Raw genomic sequence first — 10,918 nt, forward strand, 5'->3', positions numbered from 1 at the left:
GATGAATCAATGTCCGTGAGCCAATCACCGATGATGTATGCCTTTCCACTCTTCTTCTTCTTGTGGAAGTCCTTCTTCTTGCCATCTCTCTTCTTGTATGGCTTGTCTTTCTTCTTCTCATCTTCATCACTTGAGTCATCTTTCTTGCCCTTGTTCTTGTTCTTGAACTTGTCTTTCTTAGGCTTTGTGCATTGGTAAGCTAGATGACCAAGTTCTCCACAATTATAGCAATCCATCTCGGAGATTGGCTTCCTTCTAGAGCTAGTGAAGAACTTCTTCTTCTTGCCATCAAACTTGATGCCACTCTTGTTGAGCTTCTTTAGCATCTTGGCGATTTTTCTCACCATGAGAGCAAGGCTTGCATCATCAACTTCATCATCACTTGAGCTCTCATACTCAAGCCTTGCTTTGCCCTTCTCTTGATTAGCTTTGAATGCTAAGTCCTTTTCTTTCTTCTTGTTAGAGGATGAGCCATCTTGAGGTGTGATGTGCATGTACATCTCATGAGCATTGATCTTTCCCAAGATTTGTGTTGGTGTAGCTGTCGAAAGATCACCTTGATGAAACACGGTCACAATATGCCCATATTTGTTGATGGGGAGGACACTCAAGATCTTTCTTACAACATCGGATGGTTGCATTTGAGTTAGTCCAAGCCCATTGACTTCCTCTACAAGAATATTCAAACGTGAATACATTTCATTAGCACATTCTTTAGGAAGCATTTCAAAAGAGTTATGCTTTTTTATGACAAGATGATAGCGTTCCTCATGCTCACTCTTTGTTCCCTTATGGAGCACACAAACGTCCGATCATAGTGCATGGGCGTCTTTGTGGTTCCTCACCCGGTTGAACACATCTTTACAAAGGCCTCTAAATATGGTGTTTCTAGGCTTTGCATTATATTTTTCATAATTCAACTCATCGCCTTGTAGGTTAGTAGCATCTTGAGATTTTAGGAAGCCTTGTGAGGCAGCTCTAAGTATTTCAACATCTAGAGCTTCTAAGTATGCCTCCATGCGAATTTTCCAATATGAAAAATCATCCCCTTCAAAGATAGGAGGAGGTCCATCCCCATGAGACATCTTTCTCTAGGCGGTTAAGCCTAAATACATGAGCACGAGGCTCTGATACCAATTGAAAGGATCAAGATGCTCAAGAGGGGGGTGAATTGGACTAATTCTAAATTTCTTTGCAATAATTAAACTCTACGGTTAGCCCAATTAACCCCTTGTGCCTAGAAAGAGTTTCTATTGATCTAACGCACAAAAGTTTAGCACCCTAAGTTCCAATCCTACTCTAGCATGGCAATTCTAGGAATGTAAAAGATAAGAATTGAATTGCTCAAAGTAAATGCTCAAAGTAAAGAGAGAAGGAGGAATGCGGCGATGTTTTGCCGAGGTATCGGAGAGTCGCCACTCCCCACTAGTCCTCGTTGGAGCACCTGCATAAGGGTGTAGCTCCCCCTTGATCCATGCAAGGATCAAGTGCTCTCTACGGGTTGAATCTTCGACACTCCGTCATGGTGAATCACCCACAACCGCTCACAACTTAAGTTGGGTCATCCACAAGCACCATCGGATGATCACCAATCTCCCTATCACCACCAAGCCGTCTAGGTGATGGCGATCACCAAGAGTAACAAGCACGAACTCTCACTTGACCACGACAAGCCTAATGAGAAGGGTGGATGCACATTTCGCTACTCTTGATCTCACTAATGAGGGCTCTCTTTGAGATTCTCAAATCTCAATCACCTCACTAGGACCTTGCTCTTCTTGGCTCTCTCAAAGGTGTTTCTCAGTTGTTGGAATGAGCAAAAGTGCCCCCACACATGAATGGATGAAGTATTTATAACATGGACTGAAAAACAAACCATTATGTGCCTCTGCGGGGTGACCGGACGCTCCGGTCATGTTGACCTGATGCGCCGGTCAGTTCACCCCGAACTCTAGTGTTTACAGTATGACCAGACGCTGGCTAGCATCCGGTCAGCACTAACCGGACACGTCCAGTCGTGATTTTCCCTCTCTGGAATCTTACTAGAGTCGACCGGACGCTGGCCCTCAGCGTTCGGTCACATGACCTCTCAGCATCCGGTCGCACCAGACGAAAACACCTTGATCAAATGAACTGACCGGACCCTGAGCCAGCGTCCGGTCACACCAGAGCCAGCGTCCGGTCAGTATTTGACCCTCCATTCACTTCCAACTTTCAAACGTACATGAATGAAGTTTGCTCCAATGGATCTAAGGGCTTTTTAGAAGCTACCTAGTGCTAGGATTAGCAAGTGTGCACCACACCTAACCCACTAGACTCACCTAGGTCAAGCTACCCGTCCATACCCCCCTTAATAGTATGGCCAAAGGAAAAACAAAGTCCTAAACTACTCTAAGTGTCTCTTCAACTCCAATCGACACTTAGAACTAGTCCATCCTTAACCTTGTCGTTCATCCTTTGAAAACCGAAACGATTTCCATCGTAGGGGCATGACCACCATGATAGCCCAATCGATCTCCATTACCATGACCTAACTTAATTGCCTCTGCAAAACACACGTTAGTCATAGTAATCATGTATTCTCATTAATCACCGAAACCCAACTAGGGCCTAGATGCTTTCAGCTGTGCTTCTTGGGTCGAACTTGATCTCATGGTGTGCCAAGAAACAAGCTACAATATCACGGTCAAGTATTGAAGTTGAGTGCATGGCATTAGCCAATGCAACAACAGAGATAATGGGAGTCCAAAAATTGCTTGATGAATTGGGAATTCTGCATCCTCATGCAGCTTGGCTGTGGTGCGATAATATTGGTGTTACTTATCTCTCGACAAATCAGTGTTTTATGCACGTACTAAGCATGTTGAGATAGATTTTCATTTTTGTTAGATAGAGAGTAGCGCAAAAGCTGCTAGACGTTTCGGTTGATACATTCTGAAGATCAGTTAGCTGATGGATTTACTAAACCGACGGTGGTAGCCAAGATGGACTAGTTTAGAACCAATCTCAACCTAGTGGCCGGCTGAGATTGAGTGGGGGTGTTGGGAAACATGTAACCCAAGGGTTGTTAGGCGTGCACCACGCCTTGTACATCAAGATAGGAAGTTTGGTAGTTTGTTATAGATGAGTCTATCTTTTTGTAAACCTGACTTATTGTACAAGCTACACCAGGAGCTATCCTTGGTCTCTATAAACATGGAACCGAGTCGGCAGGGACAGGCAAGTCGTTCACCCACTTTCACAATTCATACCGTATCCGTATTTGGATACTCAAATTTGGATATACATGATGTCAATATCCATTTGTATCTTATCCAAAATATCCGTAATTGAATTCGAATTTGAGGTTTACAATAATTTTCTGTATTCGTCTATAGGTATCCAACCATATTCGATTTGTTTACACCCCTAGCTCCAAGCAGTATATCTCCCGCCGTTTTAGTTCCACCTCAAAATTCAGAAACTCAAAATTAAACTCCCCAAAATAATACAGTATTACCCATACAAATTTATTATTTTTGCACTGTGACATACTCATTGACAACGATCGACGATGTCATATAAGACGATCAGATCTTCTTGAATATAATTGGCGCGCCATGCTGAGGATGCAGCGTCAGGACAGTGTACGGTGCATGCGTGTACGAAGGCGACAGTTGGAACTCGAAGCGCTGGAGGATCATGCTCAAAGCCATCTTGGCCTCAAGCAGCGCAAAGTTCTGCCCGATACAGATCCTCGGCCCCCACCCGAAGGGGAAGAATGCTGGTTGGTCCTTGGTCGCCTTTGAGATCCCCTCAGCGAACCTCTCTGGCTTGAACTCATGTGCGTCCTTCCCCCAGACATCAGGATTGTGGTGGACGACGATTATGGGAAGCTCGAGGATTACCCCTGCAGGGTAGGAGATGCCTCCAATCTTCATGTCTTTGAATGTTCTTCGGTTTAGCGTCACTGCCGGTGGATACAGCCTGAGCACCTCGTATAGTATCATGGTCACCTGGATAGCATGTAGGTATAGACAATGTTGGCAGGTACGTAATATAATGTGGAATGGGCTTGGAGAAAACTATGTAGGTATAGTATCATGGTATTGCAAAGAAACACTTGCCGTTTTGAGTCGACCTAGGCCGTCGAAATTGGGCTGCTTGTCCCTGCCGAACACGCTAAGGACCTCCTCCCTCGCGCGGTCCTGCCACTCTGGGTGCATGCCTAGGATGACGAGCGTCCACGTGAGCAGCACCGACGTGGTTTCCATCCCTGCGAAGTAGAAGAGCTTGCACTCCTCAATCACGTCCTCCGTGCTCATCCTCAGGCTGCCTTTCCCGCTATCCATGTTCGACTGCAGTAGCAAACCGAGCAAGTCGTTGCTGCTGGCTTCGCCGTTCTCGATTGCGCGCTCCCTCTTCTCGATCATGCCCCTTAGAGTCCCTTCGATTTCCCTGTTGATCTCTTTCATCCTCCGATTGTTCTGTGTCGGGAAGAACCTGCATATATAGTTATATTATAATGGCATGAGCGCACGCATATGAATGTGATGACGTTTAATGTACTAGAATTACGGCACTATGTGACAGATCAGAAAGTGCTTACATGAAGCCTGGGATGTAGATATACTGGAAGGCCTTGATTAGTCGCTCTGCTTGCTCGATCTGAAGTTGGAAGATCCTCCGCCCTTCCATGAAGCTGCTGCCGAATGCCGTGCGGGAGATCACGTCTCCGGTGAGGTTCTGAAACTCCGGCCAGATGTCCAGTTCATATGATCCGTCAGAACCAGCGATCTTGCTATCCCAGCGATCTATAAGCTCGGTACAACACGTGGAGAACGCCGGCAGCATGCGCTGGGAAAATAACTTTAGTAATAAGTACACACATGACACATCTATATGCTTGAGAGACCGTGCAGAGCTGAAGCTGATTGCCTGTATGAAGGAAGTTAGATAACCTTGAGCTTTTCGAGATGGAATGCGGGGTTCAGGATCCTTCTGTGTTTTGCCCATTTCTCGCCGTCGTGACTCGCAAGCCCAAGGGCGAGCAGTTTCCCGAGACGCTTGTTCGTGAACTTCTCGAAGTGACCAAACTTGTTTGATAGGATGTCTCTGACTAACTCAGCCTCCGTGATGACCACCCTCGGAATTGGTCCGAACCAGGTGATACAAATGTTGCCTGCAGAGTTCACCGTTTGTGCCAAGAAAATTTCAAATCCATCTTTGAAATTTAGGGAACTTTCAATTTTGTAGCATTAGAGAAATTTAAGGAAATGAGCATGACAGGGACTATTTAAAAGCGTTTACTTGAACAAATAGATAGCGACAAGTCATATCTAGAAGGGTCACCAAAAAAATCCAAAACGGTCTGAGCCCAAGGGACACCTTGCGTAAGCATGGCCCAAACACACCATGGCCTATCTAGGTCGTGCTTGGACTGGCATGGCCCGATACCCCATGTTGTACATGGGTCATTGATGTTGCATGCCGTGGGTAGGCACGGGCAGGGTCTATAAACAGTTGACTCGACTGGCCCATCCACCACAGGGTATATATAATCCCCATCCTTATGTCCACCTAACTTGTTCCTCATTTTCTAGCACGGTTGCTCCTTTGCGACACCACCAACTGTGTCATCTTTGGATCCTCTAGCCCTCTAGGCCATCTCTCTCTCCCCCCCCCCCCCCCCCCCCCACACACACACACACACACACACCCCACCACCACCACCACCACCACCACAACACACAGACATACACAGAAAAAGAAAAAAGAAAATTATGTGTATTATGCTTAGCTTGATTGAAGTTTGGAGATTTGAAGTGACGGACAGGTGAAGACTTGAATTGAATTTGTAATGTATGAAGTCTTTAAGTATGTATTGATGTACTTCAATAGCTTTTTATAACACCAACCGGTATGTTTTATAAGACATAGTGTCATCGGCTCTCTTTTTTTTAGGGGAATATGTCATCGGCTCTTGACCTTGGAGTGAACCCGTGAACAAGCATGGCAAGGTCCGGTAACAACAGACCGTGCTTCTATGAGCCCATGACTAGCAAGTAGCGCCACCCATTTGGACATTTATAAGACCGATCGGTACGAGGGAATCACGTTGCTGACCAAGTCCACCATTTGGCTTGGTCAGCCTTTGTATACTCTGGCTTGCCTGATAAGAATTATTTAAGTGGGCGGTGATGGAACTAGGACTTTCGATTAAGGGGGACCGGGCAACATAATGACACTTCATAAGTTTGATAAATAAATACATCAAGTGCATATCTCAGTAGCTTTTTTCAAAGTTTTTACATATATATTTAGCATTCACAACGAAAAAAACACAATATTTTCATAAAAATAGGCAAAATGATAATTTATGTGCAATTGAAATATTTACAGGGTATTAAAAAGTTTCACTGTGTTAAGGGGCTATGGCCTGCTAGCCTGGGACAAAAGTTTTTACTCCTAGAAGGCTGAAACAAACCGTTCAAACTCACAAAAAAATACCTTTTGTTCAATCAAAATAAAAGTTTATTGAGGTGAAACAATAATATAATTTGTGCAAAAAAAATTGTGCCGCTAAGAAAAATCGTGCAAACTCGTGGAAAAAAGTGTATACACCCAGAACAAAACATTGTGGATACGTAAAGAATGTTATAAATTATGGACAAATATTATTAACACAAATTCATTAGAATGTTGTACACACTGAGGTAAAAAATTATGCAGCTATTAATTATAACTGAGTTTGTACAAGTGGGACAATAAACTTTTGCAAATGAAACAAACAAAAATATCATAGATTTTTTAAAATATAGATGATTGAAATATATTAGCAGAAAAAAATTGTTTTACAAATGGGATGAAGAATTTAAATATAACATGGAACAAATTAAATATATATCATAGGTCCGGTGACTGGGGTGGGGTGAAAATTGAAATGGAGCCCGAGGGAAGAATTCAAACTTGCCATGTGTCTCATACATGTCTGTCTGGTGGGCGGGTGGCCAATAGAGGTGGGACTTTGAGCCGTGCCCTGCCTGCACGGCATGTTTTCGGGTCATACCCTCTAGGCACGCGAGACATGTCGGGCCATACCGATACAACATGGTAAATCTTTTCTTTGGCCTAAGCATGGCCCTCAAAATATCTCTGTTAGTTTTTTTCGCTCATGATATAAAAAATATATATCATTATATCTTGTGTGTATTATTTTCATAAAATTTTAATGATTTCCGTAATCTATTCAAGAATTAGATGAGAGGTAGTATAGTAAATGCTAGGGAATTGCATTATAGAGTTGAAGATTTTTTTTTATACATGCCATTTTCGTGCCATGCTGGCCCTAGCACTGCACGGGCCAAAATACAGGGCCATGTAGCCGCCGTGCCGAGATCCTAAGCACGACATAACCCTTTGTGTTCGTGTCGTATCAGCACAACACAAAATATTTCATGTCGTGCCATGTTAAAAGACCATGCCATGACCCACCCTAAAAAATGACACTCTAGTCTCAATAACTTTTTCAAAGTTTTTGTATATTTAGTATTCATAACGAAAAAATATATATTTAGTATTCATAACGAAAAAAATATATTTAGTATTCATAATGGAAAAAACATTCACAACACTAGTGAAGCGACGTCAACCTCAGTGTTCACGTCGCATGAGAAGCAAACATTCAACGAATTCTCGATATTACCATCCGTCGTCCGGAAGATTCTAGGCAAACTAACCGTACTAAACTGTTAATGGACGTAGAGAAACGACAAAGACTACGGGACGAGACTTTGGACGTACCGTGTTCCTTGATAGTGTTGAAGAGATGCGGCATCACGCGGGGAACAACGTCGTGGCACGGCGGCATGGGCCTCGACCGCGCCTCGTCGTTGAGCCTAGCGTTCTCCTTCAGGTCGCCCGCCGGGAAGCAGTACTCCGTCCCGGTGAGCCCCTGCGCCCGGAGCGCCCGGTCGAGCCGCCGCGGCCGCAGCCAGAATGTCTGCGCGGCCTGGTACGCCCCCCACACGACGAGCAGGGCGAGGAGCCCCTGGAGCAGGCTCCACGGCGATGATGATGGCGAAGAAGCCACTGCCGCAGCTGCAGCTGCTACAACGTCGTCGTCCATCGCTTCCTGCTTTCAAGTTATGTGCTGTGACAACCACACAAGTACCACAATGGTGCAGTGTGTGCTTACTGAGACGAGCGAGCGCGATATAAGTAGTAGTGGTAGGCACCGCACGGGCGAGCGTGTGTTGCCGGCCACCGCCAGTGATTGGTGCGCTCCGTTGGCATCACATGTTTTTCCTATATATATATACTTCGTCTTTTATGTGCAGTTGATGTCTATGGTTTCTTGGCGGGCACGGTTGGCTTGTAGAATAAAATGCACCATACAAAAAAACCGGCCGAAGCAAGCTAGAATAATTTGCTGGTTGCATATGTACCGTGTCTTGTGGCGCAGATTCGCGCGCCAACAAGGCCGATAAGGTTTTATGATATATAATCACGCGCGTCAATAAAGATGTTGCTAAGAGAGGGAAACGTTCGTCCCTATCGTTTGTTTCTCTAGAGAGTGAATATAATAAACGGGTTGCACTGAAAAAAAACTAGTGGCTTACGTTTGCATGTATGTATGATCGGACCTAGGGGACGACAGCTCGAGGAACAAGAGTCAGTCCTCTTCATCACGGTTACTGTAGTTGGATAATCTACTACTTATTAGACCATTATAATAGATTGAATTGTGAAAAATCATGGGAACAAAGAAACGCATATTACCATGCAACTGATCTATATACTGCTACTTTTAGTTACAAGATATTCTCTGCGATCCCTCCCTTCCCTTCCCTTCCCTTCCCCTGACCGTCCTGACGGGCAACTCGGGGGGCGACCCCGCCGGCGTCGTAGGAGAACCCCTTCCTCCCAGCCCCCCTCTGGCGCCGTCGCCGTGGCAGCCCCGAAAAAAGGGTGCGCGTCCGCAGCCCTCCCTCCCTCCCTCCCTCACTCCCACCTCTCTCCTTCTCCACCGTTCCTGCACCACCTGTTCTCTCACGTCTTGGGCGGCCCGTGGAGCGGATCTAGACAGCCCGGAGCCAGGATCTGCTGCCTTGACATCTGACTCCGATGGATGCATCTCCTAGCGAGCCCTTGGTGGCCAGGGCTTGGGCACTGGAGGCCTGCGGCCGGATCTTGTTGGTCGGCGGCCTAGGGCGTCTGGCAGGCCCTCCTAGGCTTAGGGCCTAGGGCGGCAGCGGCCAGTGGTCGGATCTGGCCAGCCCTCGGCTTGGGGCCTGATCCCCACCGCTGACTGCCTCAATGGCACCCCCGGTCTCCTCCGGACGGCCACCAGCCAGATCTGACCGGCACACAGCCTGGGATGGCTGGACGGCGGCGGCCAGCGATGAAAGCCCTAGTTTGATTTTGGTTAATTGATGAAATCCTAGGTACTAACATTTGGCTCTAAGTGAATATGACACAAGTTAGTACACGCCAAGTGATGGAGCAAAGATGAAGTCTATGATGATATTGGTGGACATGTGATGATGATGATCAAGCTCCAAACTTGAAAAAGAAGAAAGAGAAAAATAAAATGGCTCAAAGCAAAGGTATATTTGTTAGGAACATTTTGTTTTGCCGCTCAAGACACACCAAGTGGGTGTGAGTGGATTTAGGATACATAGTCGTACTATCAAGAGGGAAGAATCTCAGTTATAGCAGTTGTCAAGTGCCACTAGGTGAAGTGAATTCATGCATATGCATTAGGACCTGCTAACAATTAATGCTTTGGAAAATGTTAGTGAAAATGCTAATACACAAGCACATGGTGGTGTACACTTGGTTATGTTGGCACATTTGCAAAGGAGGCGAAGTTTTGGTGAAGAAAAGATTTTTTGGTGTGCTCTGAACTATATGATGGTTCTTGGATTGGAATTTTGTGTTGATCCATTGTACTTTGGATCAAATATGCATGTGGGATGTGTAGCCCTCTGCATAAGTTTTATAAAATGTCCAAGATCATCGAAATTGGAGTTCGGAGCTAAGAGTTATAGTCGTTTTAGCATTAAGTCCAGAGCTCAGGACTCTAGCTCAGGACCCTGTCCCCTAGGTCCAGTTCTAGGGTCCGGACCTTGTCACCTGGGTCCGGAGCTAGGGTCCAGACCATGTTCTCTGGGTCCGGTTGAGTGTTTTTACATGTGTTTGGAGGGATAGAACCCTGAGATGGTCCAGGTTGTTGGGTCTGGACCGGGTCCAGAGGGAAAAAACCTCTCTGGAACATCTCTGTATACATCCGGACCCTGTGTTGAGTTGTTCCAGACCTCGGTCTAGTACTACACAGTTTGACGCATTTTTTAGTGGCCGTTGAGATCTAACGAGCGCGTTTGAACATGGGGACACGTGGCGAGATCCGGGGGTCTGGACCTTCACTGTAGATGGTCTGAAACCATGGTCCGAACCTCGGTCCGGACTTCCCCGCGGACATAACGGCTATAACTTTTGGGGGCTCTATAAATAGAGCTTGGTCATGCTTGGCTCACTTTCTTGGTCATTCTTACATGTGATAGCATCCTTTCAGCTGAGCCAAACCTCTCCCACTCATTCTCTTGCTTGGTTGTGCATCCTAAGTGAGTTGGGAGTGATCCAAAGTGTATTTGCTTGAGCGATTGCATCTAGTGGCACTTGGGGATCGATTTGTTGCAGTTCTCTTGTTACTCTTGGCATTTGTTGACGCCTAGATGGCTTAGAGCAGCGGAGGAGTGTTGGCAAGAGTTGGTGATTGTTCTTGGCCACCTCCCGGTGACTTGTGAAGGATCTTGTACCTTCCCTGGCGGAGAGCTGATAGGTAACTCTAGTGGATTGCTCGTGTCATTGAGTTACCTCACTTGTGGGTAAGTTCTTGCGGCACCCAAGTGTTGGGCTAGGTGTGTGATACCTATTA

General features: G+C 45.8%; 1 protein-coding gene across 1 annotated transcript; it reads right to left on the reverse strand.

Moving 5' to 3' along the window:
- Positions 1-3,485: 3,485 nt before the first annotated feature.
- Positions 3,486-8,194, reverse strand: LOC136531242 (cytochrome P450 CYP72A616-like). Its single transcript, XM_066523919.1, has 5 exons — positions 7,783-8,194; positions 4,941-5,161; positions 4,589-4,836; positions 4,107-4,482; positions 3,486-3,995 (listed from the first exon to the last, which is right to left on the reverse strand). The coding sequence occupies exons 1-5, from the start codon at positions 8,105-8,107 to the stop codon at positions 3,570-3,572; spliced, it is 1,596 nt and encodes a 531-aa protein (XP_066380016.1). The 5' UTR covers positions 8,108-8,194; the 3' UTR covers positions 3,486-3,569.
- Positions 8,195-10,918: the final 2,724 nt, after the last annotated feature.

This window comes from Miscanthus floridulus, unplaced genomic scaffold (genome assembly GCF_019320115.1).
Source record: "Miscanthus floridulus cultivar M001 unplaced genomic scaffold, ASM1932011v1 fs_308_2_3, whole genome shotgun sequence".
Lineage (NCBI taxonomy): Eukaryota > Viridiplantae > Streptophyta > Magnoliopsida > Poales > Poaceae > Miscanthus > Miscanthus floridulus.